General features: G+C 35.0%; 2 protein-coding genes and 1 long non-coding RNA gene across 6 annotated transcripts; 2 read left to right on the top strand and 1 right to left on the bottom strand.

Annotated features, from left to right (window-relative positions):
- The first annotated feature begins 5,070 nt into the window (after positions 1 to 5,070).
- LOC115997578 lies at positions 5,071 to 6,136 on the top strand. Its single transcript, XR_004093753.1, has 3 exons — positions 5,071 to 5,333; positions 5,673 to 5,783; positions 6,102 to 6,136. It is a non-coding gene; the product is annotated as an uncharacterized LOC115997578 (long non-coding RNA).
- Positions 6,137 to 7,320: 1,184 nt separating this feature from the next.
- LOC115997576 (protein STICHEL-like 2) lies at positions 7,321 to 14,176 on the top strand. 4 transcript variants are annotated; one of them, XM_031237166.1, is made up of 9 exons: positions 7,321 to 7,583; positions 7,923 to 8,033; positions 8,353 to 10,002; positions 10,105 to 10,294; positions 11,662 to 11,844; positions 11,958 to 12,179; positions 12,408 to 13,122; positions 13,730 to 13,784; positions 13,907 to 14,176. In XM_031237166.1, the coding sequence occupies exons 3-9, from the start codon at positions 8,431 to 8,433 to the stop codon at positions 13,976 to 13,978; spliced, it is 3,009 nt and encodes a 1,002-aa protein (XP_031093026.1). In that variant the 5' UTR covers positions 7,321 to 7,583; positions 7,923 to 8,033; positions 8,353 to 8,430; the 3' UTR covers positions 13,979 to 14,176. The 4 variants fall into 4 exon arrangements, with proteins under 4 accessions (XP_031093026.1, XP_031093023.1, XP_031093025.1 ...); XM_031237163.1 differs by having other exon boundaries at positions 13,727 to 13,784; XM_031237165.1 differs by lacking the exon at positions 7,923 to 8,033 and having other exon boundaries at positions 13,727 to 13,784.
- A 51-nt stretch (positions 14,177 to 14,227) lies between these two features.
- Positions 14,228 to 17,227, bottom strand: LOC115997577 (receptor-like protein EIX2). Its single transcript, XM_031237167.1, has 2 exons — positions 14,597 to 17,227; positions 14,228 to 14,510 (listed from the first exon to the last, which is right to left on the bottom strand). The coding sequence occupies exon 1, from the start codon at positions 17,225 to 17,227 to the stop codon at positions 14,618 to 14,620; it is 2,610 nt and encodes an 869-aa protein (XP_031093027.1). The 3' UTR covers positions 14,228 to 14,510; positions 14,597 to 14,617.
- Between the last annotated feature and the right edge of the window lie 1,155 nt (positions 17,228 to 18,382).

Raw genomic sequence — 18,382 nt, 5'->3', positions numbered from 1 at the left:
TTTATGAATATTTTGTAGACTCTAAAGTACAAAAAAAGGGTTCATGCATTTTAGAAATGCACGAGGGTGTGGTGCATTTTACAAATCATGGTGCAGTTCTGAACATGGTGGTGTATTTGTGCATACATAGTGGTGCAAAGTAGTACGACCGCACAAGAAACAATAGTCGCACCAGATCTTGTCTCTATACACACACACACACACACGACATTCAAATGAATATATTCAAAATATTTAAATAATAGCTCAAAAATATTAATATTATCTAAACTAAATTTTAGGTGACCTTAATATGTTATTGGTTCGGATATATTTTTAGTTATGTTATATGCATACATAAATCCTGTTCGGATATTAAATGTAATAAGATTTTAGACTTAAAAATAAAAATATATTTATTCCTTTTAAAGCAAACATATCTAAAAATATTTTAAATATAAGATTTAAAAATCATTCAAAATTAAACTTGTGTTATTTATAACATTAATCTATAAAAATAAATTTTAAAAAATGAGTTTTAGTAAACAAGTTTTAAACAGAAAACAGAGAATGAAAATGAAAAATTAGAAAACATAAAATAGATAACAATTTCCGTTAGTAAACTAGCCCAAAAATTATCAAAGAATTACCATCGGTCATGCTCTAAGAACATCTTCATTTGTAATTTTTTAAAAGTTTTTTTTTGTGGAGTCAAAGTTCGGGTGGAGGAAAAAGAATAAAGGAACTTTAAAAAAAAAAAAATTCAATATCGCCTCCACGAACACACCCCTTTTATATTGGAGCGCAATCGGGGTACCACTAGACCACAAGATCTCGGCAAAAATTTTAAACAGACTAATTAAAGAAAGATTAAAAAATAAATGTAAAAGTATATAACTCTTTTTTCCCACCTTTTTTCTTATATGCAAAAGTAATACTTTATGCACTATTGCTATTCCCATTGAGATTAGATTTGGACGAAACTCTGACCATCCCTAATGCTAAACGCACGTCTAATAGTTGGATCTTTTATAAATTTTTTGTAGACCCTAAAGGAAATTATTAAAAAAAAAAAAAAAAAAAAGAAGGTTAAAAATAATATAGAAAAGAAAGAAGAATTAGAATAGTTGTTGGTTAGTAACCACTCCAATCGTCCAACTAGTATGTAAAGAGCATGCTTCTGCTGAGTAGCATGCAATCCTGCATGCTTTTGTACACTACATATTGTTGTTTTCTTTTCCAAAAAATTACTTATTCCACAATAACTAATTTTTCTTTTTCTTCTGTCGTGTCATCCTCTCTTTTTCTTAAAAAAACACAAAGATCCTCAAAGAATTACCATTTGTCATGTTCTAAGAGTATCATTATTTATGTTTTTTTTTTTTTTTTTTTGTGGTGATGTTAAGGTTGGGTTGAAGGAAATAAAGTAGATGAGAGCAGAAGGTGAGGAGCTCTTATAATGCATGGTTTTTGTAGTGTGCGTTTTGGGTGAACCTAGGTTTTTTTTTCTACACGTACTAATTTTTTTTTCTCCATTTTCTCCTTCATATTTGGCCTGAAAAAACTTGCAAAAAAGTCTTACTATTGAGCGTGCTCTAAGGGTCTCCCCATTAGTGCATTTTGCACAGTTTTGAGAAGGGCATGGATGATGGGGAGGAGAGGAGGAAGAAAATTTGACGGCTTCCTGTAAGGGGTGGGTGTTTTGTGGGTCTCGCGGCACAGAGAAAGAGGAAGTGGCAGCGCACTATTGTGTATTTCGCGCACAATGGCGCCCGATCGGGTGCGTGTAGTGCACGTGCCGGCTAGCACATCATTGCCCTTTTTTTTTGTTGTTGCGTCAGACTCCTGTATTTCTTTCTTCTCTTTTTCTCATTTCTCTCCTACTTAGCACCTCAAAAACCACTACAAAAACTTCACTAGTGAGGTTGCTCTAAGGATGTGGCTAAATATGTACTGAAAGAGACTAGTTAAAGAAAAATTTTAAAAAATGTAAAAGTATATAACATGTTTTGGGTCTATTTTAATGATATTATTACGTATGACATAGTAAAAATTTAAAACAAGTGTATTACTTTTCTGTCCCATTTTACCTGTTCTATTTATTATTCATTGGTCAAACGAACTCCTTCTTTATTGCTTATTTTCTTTAGTAATTTTTTATTATTTTAAATTTAATTTTTTGTGTTTAATAGTACTTTTAATGTAGTTTTTAAATATATAAATTTTATATATTAATGCTAAACTTAATATTATAAATATTGGATTAAAAATAACTTCAGTCAAGTCTCGTTAAACGAATCAGACATCCAAAATGGGAAGGAGGTAATAAAAAACAAGAAATTATATCGTCTATTTCCAATATATTCCATTCATCCCCAAACAAAGCTTTTACCTGCTTTGAGCCACTTTTTTTTAATTATGCATTGAATATTTCTGCAAAAAGTGGTCTTCCTAATAAACAAATGATGTAATGCGAAACCCAAACAGTGCCCCCAGCTTTTAGCCACCCACTACCCAAACTAACAGAAACTGTCAGGTGTGAAATCCCGGTTTTACCCCCTTCCACTCTCTCTGTTACAGTACTTGATACTGAGCATAGGGAACATCTGACATCCCTGCCCCCAGTACACCTCGCCTCTTCTCCATTCTCCAGAGATGGAATGAATATATATCACTGGGACAAATTTTAACTGAGTTGAATGTGACTTCTTATCAAGTCTTAGTAAATACTTTCATCCATTTTCATCTATATGATACTGACATTTATTTTAGAAAAAGCGGACCAATAGGGTCTGAAATTTTACTCAATAAGTCAATTAGATCATTAAACTTTCAAAAGTTATAATTCAGTGTTTAAACATGTTACTTTAGATCATAGGGACTAAAAATTGGTTGGTGACCTGTAATTTACAGGTCACTAGCGTTTCGACAAACCTCCGACTATATTCCGACCAAAAATACTTGCGAAACGGTTGTTGGTGTGGGTTGGTTGCCTTCTCCGGCGGAGGCAACAAACTCGGTGACTATTTCACCGGTGTTTTTGGGCGGTTTCTAGGCCTGTAATTACAGGTCACCAATCGGTTTTTAAGGCTCAAATCTCAATACTCTAAATTAACATGTTTAAGGGTTTAATTGCAACTTTTGAAAGTTTAAGAGTCTAATTGATTTCTTAAGTCAAGTTTATGACCTATTTGATCATTTTCTTTATATTTTACTATAGGCAAACACTTGTGAGAGACTGTGAGGTTATCTCACATATTCTTATATGTCGGATCAAGATAAAAATGTAATACTTATATGGGAAAATGTAATATTTTTAAAAAGAAAAATATAAAACTTTTCTTTTAAAAGGTGTGAAAAATAAAATACAAAGTAACAAACAAGATTAATGAATTAATTTTCCTCAAATTTGAGGAATTCATTTTTCATCAACCAAATAATGCAAAATATGTTTTCCTTTAAATTTGAAGAAAAAATATTTTCAAGTTAATCAAATAAGCCATAAAAAGTGAAAATATCAAAGTTGAATACCATATGTGAAAATATATATATGAAAATGTTACTGTAATTGATAAATTTTAAAAGTGAAATAAACTCTTATATATGAAGTACTGTAAATTCTTTTAAGGGCATATTCGTGTGTGTGTGTGTTTTTTGTTCAGACTAAAAATTAGCATGGAGTTTTTTAACAAATAGGGAAAGGGATTTTTTGGAGGTTTTTTTTTTTTCCTACAAATAATTTTTTTGGTAAGGTCCACTTAATACAAATAAAAGCCTAATGTTGCGTGGTTGGCACACATGTTGCGCCCAACTGGCACGTGCAACCGAGCGCATGAATGGTGTTGTTTTTATTTATTTATTTTGGTCAGAATTTTGTTTTTGTTTTTTTTTTTGTTTTTGCTTTTTTCTGTTATCTGTTTTCCCTTTTGTCTATATGGCCTGACAAAAATCAAACCATTGAAGTTGCTCCAAGGCATATTAATAAAGTGAGTTTGAATTTAATGTCTCATATGAAAATTGTTATATAACTTAAATTTGAATTGAATGTCCCATATAAAAATTGTTATATAACTCGATTTAAACTAGTCAAAATATAAATGCTATATATACATTTATTTTGTGTTTTTTAAGTAATATATTTTCTATGGATTTTGTAGAGTTGCAGTTTTCTTATATATACCTCTAGCAAAACACGACTTATTGTTTTACAAAATACACAATATTATAATTTTTTTTTGGATTTCGTTTATGATATGAAAAGGAAATGTTTATAAATGTTTGAAGTACAGTTAAAACGTATTAATTATTTTTTCTTAAAATGGTGTGTATATATATGTATACAAAATTTTACAATATTGAGAAATATCGTGCTTATTACCATAAATAAAATTGTATAGTAATATTCTATTTTTACAGTGTTAAATTCAGTGACTTTTGATATTTTAAAACTTTTTCTATAATTATAATTTATATACATACAAATTAAAAAAAAAAAAAAAGAAAGGAAAAAAAAAGTAAAAAACAAGCCTATTAAAATTTATCACATCCTCATATGAAAAAATCAATCTGGACAGTACTTTGCCACAAATTATTCTGTGGACTCATATGCAAGGTGTACCCGGGTTCAAAATACACAATTTACCTACTGAATGTTCACAATTCAAATTGTGAATATTCAAGATGTAAATTCTGATGAGTCCGCTTTGCAAGGTAGACCTGGATCAATGATTAACTATTGACACTTTGTTCCTTAATTAGACCGAACCGGTGTAAATAGAAATTAATCTGAATATGATATGAGCTTAAAATGTCTCCTACAATAATTAGGGACACCTCGTGACATTTTCCTAAAATGTATTAAACATATGAAAAATATTACTTAAATTCTCAAATTTTACTCCCTACTTTTACTCCTTTCACACAATGTTGGACACTTTTATTAGGACTAGTAGGATGAAGATAACCTATCATATTTTACCTTATCAAAAAATAAAAGTGAGTAAGTATAAAACGGGAGTCAATCTAGTACAACTCTACACATATTAGGGAGTAATATTTATGTAATTTGTTTGGATGGAAAAAAGATTCTCAGTAAAAGGTAGAAGGTGATGCCATTTGTGTCACCCCTATTCCCCCAAGCATTAATGATCTTTGCTACAATGGCCCTTGTTTCCTTCTACAGGGTAGTAAAAGCTTGAGCTTCAACCAAACCGCCCCTCAAATCCCAAGAACATCAAAGACCCATTGTTATTTTGCTCTGATCTTCAATGGGTATTCCGTAATCCTCGCTCCCATTTCAAAATTTCTCGTGAACTTCAAGGCTTCCTACGCTTCTTCTCCACTCCACTTCACAGGTTTTCTGTGTTTCCATGTGTCTGTCCTCAACTCCGTTTTTCAATTTTGTCGTTTCTCACTTGTTTTTTCAAAAAATAATTTGTTTATTCTGGATAAACATGCATTTATTTATACTCATTTTTTTTTTCTTATACCCAAATATTCTCCCTATTTATATTAAACGAATATATGTTTTGGATTCACCAATGAGGACAGCATTTTCAAAGGGTATGCAAAACTCTGTGAGTGTGTGTGTGGAAATGTGCCATTGTGGTGAAGTTGAATTGTGTTTCTTTCATTTTTGATTTGTTTTTGGTTTTTATTGTTGAATGGTTTTGTGTGTGTTTACTTTGTTGTAGGCGGATACGGAAGAGTGGGTTTGAAACTTTTCGAGTGTTGTTGTTTATGAAAGGTACTGCTGAGTTTACATAGTGCTTTGCTTTTTGGCTGTGCACTGTGTAGAGATTGAGGTTAGGCCCAGCTTGCTTTTTTTTTTTTTTTTTTTTTGCTTTGCTTTTACATCTTTCTTGTGAAAACTAATGATTAATAGTTCTGTTTGGGTTTTCTATTATGTTGTGCTAATTTCTGATTTTCTGGTGGTCCTGTATTTAATGGTCCATCTTTTGCCCTGTTTTTTTTTGTTGGAAGGAGTTGTTGGGTGTTCTGCATTTTCTTTAAATGTTTGTCTTCTTGGTTTGCAGTATCCATTTTAGTCTCTTCTTCACTAGAAAGTTTATTATTATTATTTTTTGTGTGGTATAATATGAGTTTATTTTTGTGAATTCCAGGTTGAAAAATAGCATACTTTTGTGAGTACTGTAAAGAAAATTGTTTGTGGGGTTCAAAAGTATCAATATCTTGAAGTGATGATGGGCGGCGGCACTCTGTTGATATTCCCATATCAAGAACACTGGTTGCACTTAGAAGAGTTAAGTCTCTTAGAGATCCGTCAACTAATTCAATGGGGAAATTCTTTGCATTCCTTGAAAATTCGAATTGGGAACGAATTCAAGTAATGGGATTAGTTTAGGATTTGAGAAAAATGACAATGCTTTATTCACGAGGAATGAGGCTTATCCTGGTGTTAAGGACCCAGATTGTGGTGTAAGGAAACCCAACTCAAAATTGGAATCACATGAAACTGCAGGATGGGTTGAGAATGGAGGCAGTAATGGTATCATTCATGCTGAACGGCCCAACTTAGATCAATCAACCAAAGCTGTGGCGGAAAAAAACGAATCTCGGAGTGAAAGATATTGTAGAGTAGTCACAAAGCAAGGTTTGGAATTGGCTTGCATAGCATCTTCAAATGACTGTGGTGAAGGCGTGGGTTCATGTAATGAAAGGAATGAAGAGTCAGTGCAGGTTGCAAATCCGCCAAAGAAGAAAAGTAAATATAGAAATCAATACAGGTCATCTAGACCAGCAGTTGATAATGTTTTGAATCAGCTAGGCAGTCCTCAGTTTTCTGCAAATGGTGCTTTGGAAGGGTCCTGTCATGTGATGCCACAGTATGATAGTGAAGATTTTGATATTGTTGACTCTGTTAACCATGGATGTGGAATATGTTCACAATTCAAATTGTGAATATTCAAGATGTAAATTCTGATGAGTCCGCTTTGCAAGGTAGACCTGGATCAATGATTAACTATTGACACTTTGTTCCTTAATTAGACCGAACCGGTGTAAATAGAAATTAATCTGAATATGATATGAGCTTAAAATGTCTCCTACAATAATTAGGGACACCTCGTGACATTTTCCTAAAATGTATTAAACATATGAAAAATATTACTTAAATTCTCAAATTTTACTCCCTACTTTTACTCCTTTCACACAATGTTGGACACTTTTATTAGGACTAGTAGGATGAAGATAACCTATCATATTTTACCTTATCAAAAAATAAAAGTGAGTAAGTATAAAACGGGAGTCAATCTAGTACAACTCTACACATATTAGGGAGTAATATTTATGTAATTTGTTTGGATGGAAAAAAGATTCTCAGTAAAAGGTAGAAGGTGATGCCATTTGTGTCACCCCTATTCCCCCAAGCATTAATGATCTTTGCTACAATGGCCCTTGTTTCCTTCTACAGGGTAGTAAAAGCTTGAGCTTCAACCAAACCGCCCCTCAAATCCCAAGAACATCAAAGACCCATTGTTATTTTGCTCTGATCTTCAATGGGTATTCCGTAATCCTCGCTCCCATTTCAAAATTTCTCGTGAACTTCAAGGCTTCCTACGCTTCTTCTCCACTCCACTTCACAGGTTTTCTGTGTTTCCATGTGTCTGTCCTCAACTCCGTTTTTCAATTTTGTCGTTTCTCACTTGTTTTTTCAAAAAATAATTTGTTTATTCTGGATAAACATGCATTTATTTATACTCATTTTTTTTTTCTTATACCCAAATATTCTCCCTATTTATATTAAACGAATATATGTTTTGGATTCACCAATGAGGACAGCATTTTCAAAGGGTATGCAAAACTCTGTGAGTGTGTGTGTGGAAATGTGCCATTGTGGTGAAGTTGAATTGTGTTTCTTTCATTTTTGATTTGTTTTTGGTTTTTATTGTTGAATGGTTTTGTGTGTGTTTACTTTGTTGTAGGCGGATACGGAAGAGTGGGTTTGAAACTTTTCGAGTGTTGTTGTTTATGAAAGGTACTGCTGAGTTTACATAGTGCTTTGCTTTTTGGCTGTGCACTGTGTAGAGATTGAGGTTAGGCCCAGCTTGCTTTTTTTTTTTTTTTTTTTTTGCTTTGCTTTTACATCTTTCTTGTGAAAACTAATGATTAATAGTTCTGTTTGGGTTTTCTATTATGTTGTGCTAATTTCTGATTTTCTGGTGGTCCTGTATTTAATGGTCCATCTTTTGCCCTGTTTTCTTTTTGTTGGAAGGAGTTGTTGGGTGTTCTGCATTTTCTTTAAATGTTTGTCTTCTTGGTTTGCAGTATCCATTTTAGTCTCTTCTTCACTAGAAAGTTTATTATTATTATTTTTTGTGTGGTATAATATGAGTTTATTTTTGTGAATTCCAGGTTGAAAAATAGCATACTTTTGTGAGTACTGTAAAGAAAATTGTTTGTGGGGTTCAAAAGTATCAATATCTTGAAGTGATGGATGGGCGGCGGCACTCTGTTGATATTCCCATATCAAGAACACTGGTTGCACTTAGAAGAGTTAAGTCTCTTAGAGATCCGTCAACTAATTCAATGGGGAAATTCTTTGCATTCCTTGAAAATTCGAATTGGGAAACGAATTCAAGTAATGGGATTAGTTTAGGATTTGAGAAAAATGACAATGCTTTATTCACGAGGAATGAGGCTTATCCTGGTGTTAAGGACCCAGATTGTGGTGTAAGGAAACCCAACTCAAAATTGGAATCACATGAAACTGCAGGATGGGTTGAGAATGGAGGCAGTAATGGTATCATTCATGCTGAACGGCCCAACTTAGATCAATCAACCAAAGCTGTGGCGGAAAAAAACGAATCTCGGAGTGAAAGATATTGTAGAGTAGTCACAAAGCAAGGTTTGGAATTGGCTTGCATAGCATCTTCAAATGACTGTGGTGAAGGCGTGGGTTCATGTAATGAAAGGAATGAAGAGTCAGTGCAGGTTGCAAATCCGCCAAAGAAGAAAAGTAAATATAGAAATCAATACAGGTCATCTAGACCAGCAGTTGATAATGTTTTGAATCAGCTAGGCAGTCCTCAGTTTTCTGCAAATGGTGCTTTGGAAGGGTCCTGTCATGTGATGCCACAGTATGATAGTGAAGATTTTGATATTGTTGACTCTGTTAACCATGGATGTGGGATTAGCTCCTGCTGGTTGGGGACCCCACGGCTTAGAGGATCCAATCTTCTTCCAGATGTGGAAGAGCAGCCACTTCTCTCTGGGGATGGAGGTGAAACTCTCTTTGCTGGAGAACGAGGATGCTGGGAGCTTTACAGCAATGGGGTTACTTCCATTTCAGAAAGTAGAAATGTCTATCAAAAGTTCAGACCAAAATTATTCAGTGAATTGGTAGGACAAAATGTAGTAGCAAGGTCCCTTTTGAATACAATCTCAACCGGACGGATACATCCCTTCTACCTTTTTCATGGTCCACGTGGTACTGGAAAGACATCGGCATCAAGAATCTTTGCGGCTGCATTAAACTGTCTTTCTTTGGATGCCCAAAAACCATGTGGTCTGTGCCTAGAATGTGTTCTCTTCTTCTCTGGAAGGAATAAGGATGTCGTAGAAGTAGATTGCTTGAAAATCAATAAAATGGAAAGGATTAGGTCACTTATGAAGAGTGCAGGGATCCCTCCCCTCTCTTCCCGATTTAAGACTTTTATTTTTGACGAGTGTCAACTATTGCGAGAAGAAACATGGGGAACTATTTTGAGTAGCCTTGATGAGCTATCTCGACATGTTATCTTCATAATGATTACCCCGGATCTTGATAAACTGCCCCGCACTGCAGTGTCACGGTCACAGAAATACCATTTTCCTAAAATTAAAGACATTGATATTGCAAACCATTTGGGGAAAATCTGTGCAGAAGAAGGAGGTGAATTTGATCAGGATGCTTTAGAGTTCATTGCTTGCAAATCAAATGGTTCACTTCGTGATGGGGAGATGATGCTTGAGCAGCTCAGTTTGCTTGGTAAAAGAATTTCAATGCCATTAGTTTACGAGCTAGTATGTGTTCATTATTTATTTTCTTCTGTTCTACTTTCTTTGATTTTTGCAGATATCGTTATTCAAAAATACTAAACTGGTTTCATCTTTTGTTCGGTGCAGATTGGAGCTGTCTCTGATGATGAATTACTGGAGTTACTACATCTGGCATTGTCATCTGATACTTCTAATACAGTTAAAAGAGCCAGAGAGCTCATGAGATCGCGAATAGATCCCATGCAGTTGATATCACAGTTGGCAAATCTCATAATGGATATTCTTGCTGGAAAGAGGGTTCTTGGAGGACGCTTTTGTAAGTCTCTAACTTTCATGACTATTCATTCTGTTGCACTCTGATACTATGATTCTATGAATTGATGTTCCACGTGTATGAGAGGTGAAAAGCTTTTAGTGATATTTATCTTTACATCACAGAATGTTTTTTTGGAAATTTTACTTAATTGTACTAGGCTTGTGGCTATTGGTCCTCTGAGTATTGTGGCATTCAGTGGGAGGCCTTGGGGGCATTTTTGTCATCCATTTCTAAATTCCCTTTGATCTATCATTTGGCTCACTCCTTTGTAGGAGAAAAGTGCTATTGTTTGAATAGAAGAAAATATTATATTATATTTCTTACTTTTGACTTTTATTGTATAACCTTTTGCTATAGCCTATAGGGAAGAAGACAGCAGGAGAAATATTTAAGGAATTGAATGGTAAAAAATGCCAACAAGTAGTTCCATTTTAGGTATTGTTTTAAACCAAAAAAGTGCCAAATCGCAGTGGGGAGGGGGGATTGGCCTTCCCTTCCTGGTTTTATTAATGATATAGATACGAATCATGAGGAAACATAAGACCTGACCTCCTTTCATGTTTGCATAAGGGAATATTCCGTTATGTGCGTGTCTTTCCACAATATGAATTGATTCCCATAAGTTCATTCTCATCAGGTGACACAATTTTAGTTCTCTCTTTGTCTTGGTCAAACCAATTCTTGTTCCTTTGCTTATTTTATTTAACATTTTCTAATAACTTTATTTTTTTTTTGGTTTAATAATACTTTTAATAGAATAAAAAATATATAAATTTTATTCATTAATTGAATTATAAATAACTTGAGTTAAGTGTTGTTAATTAAACTAGACACATAAATAACTTGAATATCCTAAGACCCCCACCTAAATGCATAGACAAAATTTCTGATCATACAAGGTTTTGGAAAACCAAATGCGTAGAGACTTTGTTAATTTAGGTTCTACTTTTGTTTTTACTCGTTGTAATTGTATGTTTGGTTTTGTCTCTGCAATGGTTGTTACTCATTTTCAGCTTTTATAATAGCCAACCATGTTATTGTTAAGTAAACTTTTCTGCCGTTTATGTGTTTTAGTTGGAACTTAAAAAAGAGTTTTGATGCTTAGCCTATCATATAAGGCATAAGATGTAGGTTTAATCGATTAAAGGAAAGTTCAATACTTTCAATATACAATTGAATAGATTGAAGGAAAATTATCCAAAAAAAAGATTGAAGGAAAATTCCATAGTTTCAAGATACAATAAATTCTGTGTGTTTGAATAAGGAAGCTGTTTGATCTAGTGCTAGTTTTACTCTTTTTTGTATGCTTTGTTCTTTTCTTATGAGACTGCATTTTTCACTTTTGTTTTCCACCCTGGGCGCCACAGCTGAAGCTAGCACGCAGCAACTAAGTCATGCCCTGAAAATACTTTCTGAAACAGAGAAACAGTTGAGGATGTCAAAGAGTCAGACCACTTGGCTGACTGCTGCTCTTCTGCAGCTAAGCTCCGTGGGTTCTTCAATGGATCTCAATGAAGCAAGGTTATGCAGTAGAACAGAATACCCACAAGGTGAATATGATTGAATAAACCTAGAATGCTGCTTTATGCTTTGTTTACGGAACAAAGCAGACCATTATCTTCAACCGATTAATTGAAGTGATTTGTTAATCCAATTTTGTCAGATTTAGATGGTAATTTTTGCAGCACATCGTCAACTGGTGAGAGTTTGAAGCACGTTGCAAATTGTGCATGTGAGAGCAGTGAATCCTGTCAAGTGAGGATGCAGAATGATGAAGAAACTTTGACATCCATATGGAGTAAAGCTATTGCAAAGTGTGAATCCCATTCATTAAAAAGCTTTTTGCAGAGACGGGGAATTTTGTCTTCAATTTGTCTTAAGCAAGGTGGGCTTTTATTGTACCAATTTTGAACAATAGGTTCTTAGAATGTAAAGGTTCTGCATGCTTTCCTCTCCCAAACCCTGCCATGTGTGAGAAAGCACTTATAGTCTGCCTGAGTTGAATTGGCATTAAGAAACACGTATTTGTTCTTTTTCCCTTCCCATCTGCTTTGGATATTTTTAACAAAATGCTTTATTGATGCTCTTCTGTCTTGCATTCTCTTGCATTCAGGTTTAGCGGTTGCTGAACTGAAGTTTTCTCACCCTGATTACGTATCCAAGGCTGAGAAATCATGGAAGTCGATAGCAAATGCACTTCAGCAGACACTTTGTTGCAATGTAGAGATAAGAATCAATCTCGTGAATGGTGCTTTTCCAAGAAAGCATGCCAGAGCGAACAAGCTGTCTTTTAGCCTGTTCGGTTGTTCACGCAAGAAGAACCACAAACCAGAAATTTCTGAATCTGGAAGTGATCCATCAGAGATCTCCGATTTTGCTTCTAAAAGAATCATTAAAATGGATAAAGTTAATGACGCATGTTCTTCTGAGTGTGTTTCTCAAACTCAACAGAAAGCAACAGTAAGAACTATAAGAAACAATGACGGAAATGCGCTAACCATTGGAATGGTAAACGCGGACTGGACAGACAGCATGCAATTGCAGCACTGCTTAGAAGGCGATTACTTTAACAAGGGAAGTAATCGTGGGTGCAAAGATTTTCTTCCATTGGAGCCAGAAAAAAACCATGGCTGCTTTCCCAGAAGTGTGAAGCATCTAAAGAGATCATACTCATCGAATGAATCTCGGATGATTTGTCCCTTGGGTCAACAATCAGGCAATTGGGCTTTATCGATCCCTAACAAAACTTCTGAAACACAGTTCTGTGCCAGTGATCCTCACATCACTTGCACCAGGCCAATTAACTGCTGCTCAGGAAATATAGACATGTAAGTTTTTTCTTCTGTCCTAAAATTATCGCAATATTATTTTAGTATTGGTTTGTACTTAGTATGATTATTGTTTTTCATTATAAACTTTTTCTGTCATAATAAGTGTTAGGATCAAGCATTTACCACGCCAACAACTATAGTTAGTAGCAAAGGCGAAACTTTATTTCCTCACATTTTCGAGAGGAAGGGCGTTGGACTTGGCCCTTCACCGGCCTCTACCCAATAATCTCCTAGCCACCAATTGCTGGACTTGGCCCGTTACCGGCCTATGCCCAATAATTCCCCTCCCAGCACCTACCAGTCTTAACTGCTCTTGTTGGGATTTGAACCTATGACCTGGCTCTGATGCCCAACAATCCGCCTAGCTACCAATTGCTGTACTTAGCCCTAGCTACCAATTGCTGGACTTGGCCTTTCACCGGCCTCTGCCCAACAATAAGGAAATTATCTAGATCGTTTTTCATATCATATCACGAGCTTCTCTGGACACACTTTTGCCACTGATTTTTGCATTATTGCTAGTAGTGCTAGTACTTCCTCCTGGTAAATTCCCATGTCCACATTAGATGTTAACCTGTGCCTCTCTCTCTATTCTATTCAGCAGTTCTAGGTCTTCAAAGTTCCACTGCTGGAGGACTGTTGTTTCACCTTTCAAGAAGGTAATTCTGGTTTCCTCGAAGAACATATCTTCTTATCTTAACCAGAAACTTTTATAGTTAACACGTTTATCTTTGACTTAAAGAATACTTGAGATATGAAGTGATGGCGCGTAAATATGCAGGCTTTGAGATTGAAGCGCCAACCTGAAAACTCACATCTGCAGTTGGTCATGCCTTGCGCCCCCGCAACATGAACTGCAATCTACAGGCTATTTGGAGATTCATATTTAACATACTTTGTAAGTATATAATTTGCTTGAGAATGAAGCTTTAGAGTCTGAAAGAAACTTGATGAAATGAGCTTTTTGTATACATGAAGCCCTTTCAGAACATATGAAAGGGGAAAATGGGTAACTAATGAAATTGTGCAATGAATATGGTTCTTGCTTCAATTCTCCTTTTGTTGGTAATATGGATTATTTGGCCAAATATGGTTCAAGGTATTTGAGGAATTCAAGTTCATTGAAAAATATTCGTAGTATCTGTCTATACATACTTTCTCATATATTGAAACACAGAGTGAGTACTGAGACTCGATTTCATGACTTCCTATATAGAAGAGTAACTACATGTCATCTGTGAAGTGTTAGGCACACATATAAGATTTATTAGAAAAAAAGTACATTTTTATCCATCTAATAGAAAGTGAAGGAAACGCACAAATCTTCAAACCAACTACTCCATCAATATTCTTCAATTTTCTGTTGCAATTCGCACATGATCCACCTGTGCAAGTATGTCAAAGTTGAGGCAAAATTTTTATTAGTAAATACAATGTAAAATGAAATAATACATGAGTAGAGTAATCATACCGTCACTAATTCATCAAACCATTAGTTGTCCATAATTTTTCGTTGTGCTCTCATTAAATAAAGTTTCATTTTCACATACATCCCATCTTTGACATCATTCAAGAATCCATAATAGGCTAATCTCCATTTGTCACTGAGCACCAATGAGACCACAAGCCCCCAAAAGCTGACAGAGAACCCAATCACCATGGATATGTAAAATTCCTGATCTACAAGATTCTCATCTCCTTCTTGATGGTCATTATTTTTGCCATGTTGAGGAACATCTGTGGGACACTTGGGAAGTGGGTCCCCACATAAGCCGCTATTTCCAGCATAGGATGAAGCATTGAAAGTTTGCAGTTGAGTGCCCTTAGGAATTTTACCGGACAAGAAGTTGTTCGACAGGTCAAGAACCCCAAGAAAATTCAATAGTGCAAGACCCTTTGGAATTTCACCTGAAAGTTGATTCATGGATAGATCAAGGGATTCTAACTTTTCCATCTCATAAATTGATGGAAATATTTTACCAGTCAAATGGTTTCTTGAAAGGTTCAGGGAGAGTAATTCCTTGAGAACATTAAGTTCTTCTGGAATATCTCCAACCAATTGATTGCTTGAAAGATCAATGCAATACAAGAATCCTAATTGCTTATCATACTTTGAGTCCTTGTTTTTCCATTGAACAAAAACATTGTCCATGTAGAAGCGAGGATAATCATTATTTCCCGTGATAGTAAAGTAGGAGATTTCAGTGCTTCCAATGGGAGTATGCTGAAGAGTAGTAAAATTGTTAAAGCAGCGTGGGATTCTTCCTGTGATCTTGTTCTGAGAGAGATCTAAGAGATGGACATTCCTAAGGTGACACAGACTTTTAGGCATGCTTCCATTAAAGTTGTTATTGCGCAGGCTAATAATGGTCAAATTAGTTAGATGGCTTCCTATCCATGATGGGATTATCCCTGTAAACTTATTTCCTCCAAGATCCATAATTCTCAAGGATGTAAAATTTTGAAATGAGGAAGGCAAATCCCCATTGAAGTAGTTGTTTGACAAATGCAATGATTGAAGCTGAGGTAGGGATCCTAAAGAATGCGGAACTTCTCCAATGAAATCATTATTTGCCAAATTAATAATGGCCAAATTTGAAATGTTGCTATTCCAGCAATCAGGAACTTTACCAGAGAAATGATTATATGAAAGGTCAATACATAAAGTATTCTGAGTAATAATTGAGCACAGGAAAGAGATTGACCCAACAAACTTATTATTCGAGAGATTAAGTATTAAAAAATCCCCAACGAATGCGGATATGGGACCCCAAAATTTGTTGTTGCTAAGATCTATGAGTGAAAAAGGAGAAAGCTTGTTGGATAAATCAGGGAATTTGCCATCAAGGGTGTTGTGAGATAAATTCAAGTATCTAAGTTTGGGGGAGATGATGAGGTCCCAAAACCAATTGGGTATTGTATCAGAAATATTAGCAGAGGAGAGATCAAGCTCTGAAAACCAACTTAGATTTCTTAGCCAATTTGGGAATTTAGGCCCAACTTTACAATTCCCTATCACCATAGAGTTTAGGCTAAGAAAAGGAGGAACCCAATCATCACTAAAGTTGAATGACAATCCTGGGTTTATAGATAAATCCATCTTTTGGAGGCTGCTAAGGTTCCAAAAGTGGACTTCACTAATAACCCCTCCCAAAAAATTGGACCTTAAATTCAACACTTGAAGGTTTGATAACTTCCCTATTGTCTCTGATATCCCCCCTTGGATTAGATTCCCACTCAGATTCAACACTCTCAATGACAAAAAATCTGACAAATCTGGGAATGGCCCTGAGATGAGATTAAAGGATAAATCCAGTTTCACAAGATTACTTGGTTTTCCAAAACCTTTGGTGGGGTCTTGAAACACACTACCAAAATTGTTAATGGCTAAATCTAACTGCTCAAGGCTTGAAGGCAAAAGAGGCAAATATCCACTCATTAGGTTTTGCCTTGCATTCAATTCTCTCAAGGATTCAAACCTAGAGCTCATATTTCCAGGGAGTTTGCCTGTTAGTTCATTCCCAGATAACCCCAAAACCTGCAATGACTTCCCAGCTGCACCCCTTGCTAACTTCTCAAGAAGCTCGGCTATCGTTTCGTTTAGTCCATTGTAAGACAACAAGAGAACTCTTAGATTTGTGAGGTTCCCAAGATGGGGAGGAATAGCACCAGCAAAATTAGCATTATGGAGATTCAAAACTCTCAATCTTTGGAAGGATCCCATGAATTCCGGGATCGAACTCCATTGGAATTCATTGTAACTTAGGTCCAGATAATTCAAGTGCTTGAGCTGAAGCAGAGATGGACTAACCTTGGGAGCACTTAGGTAGTGATGGGTACTTGAATTGCCATGAAGATCGAGGCGGATAACGTGGCCCGTGGCGTTGTTACAGCCAACACCCCACCATTTGCAGCACTCTTTATGGCTTCCCCAAGAAGACAACATGCCATTGTCTTCCATAATGCTTTGCTTGAAAGCCATAAGTGCTTGCCTCTCAGTTTCAATACAGCTTATAGTGTTTTGGGCACCAATTCCTTTTGTGAAAGGAGAGGCTAAGTGCAGAAATATTGTCACAAGGCTAAGCATGGGTGGGATATGCATTTTTGAGACCATTATATTATATGAATTGAAGATTTAGTTTGTTTCACTGTGCTGATGATGAACAAACTAACTCTAATATATACTACTCCAGGAAAATACTTTCTCTAGCTTAATTAGGATATGATGCAGATATCAAGTGTCAACTTAATTGTGCGTGGGGATAGGGCATTCCAAGAACACTGAATCTTGACTCTTGAATAGATTGAGTCATGACTTTTTGAATCTTCTTGCAACGTAACTTGTCCAAGTTCTCCCAAAAAGGTGGAATCCCCGACCTAACAGAGTAAATCACACGGAGCAAATTATTGTGTGGACCACGGTTCAAAACAACTTCGCTGAATTTGATGAGTTAGAATAATGTATATTATGTGTTAGAATAGAGATACTTCCGCAGTAATACTAGTTTTTCTTATGCGCGATGCGCAAAAAATAGGTGCCAAATATTAATATTTTATATTAAAATTTTAAATTTATTTAGATTTTAAATATTTAAATTTCTGTAAATAATAAAAAAATAATAATGTAAAATATTTTTATAAATTTTATATTTATATTTTAGGAAATAACTAACATATAACTACAATATATAATGTGTATATATTATTATTATTGAAGAAAATAAGAAAATATATAGTGGATGCATGCGCATGGTAACTATAGTGAAAAAGATAACGGAAGTTATAACGGTAGGGGTATGTTTGTCTAATATATTGTAAATTACAACTTTTATAACATAATGTACAAAAAAAAACTTAACGGAAAAAACAGACATAAATAAAGGGTATAACATTCATTCACACTTATTATGTTTTTAGATAATGTATATAATGTGTTAGAATATTGTAAATTATGTGTTACCGTGTTAGAATAATGTACTTTTATGAGTTAGAATAATAAACTTCTAGGGTAAGATAATGTGCATTATGTGTTAGAATAATGTGCATTATGTGTTAGAATAATGTACTTTATGTGTTAAAATAACGTACATTATGAGTTATAAAAATATATATTGGACTGTGGTCTACACAATAACTATTGATCACGGTGACTCAATAGACATGGTCAAATGCTGATGCGCACAAGGGATCTGTTCGAACCTTGGTCTCTTCTCCCAAATATCGTTTCTCGAACCAATGATGAACTAAGCCTGTGTGA

This window comes from Ipomoea triloba, chromosome 11, assembly GCF_003576645.1.
Source record: "Ipomoea triloba cultivar NCNSP0323 chromosome 11, ASM357664v1".
In the NCBI taxonomy this organism is placed as follows: domain Eukaryota; kingdom Viridiplantae; phylum Streptophyta; class Magnoliopsida; order Solanales; family Convolvulaceae; genus Ipomoea; species Ipomoea triloba.
This window is presented reverse-complemented; position numbering and strand designations above follow the sequence as displayed.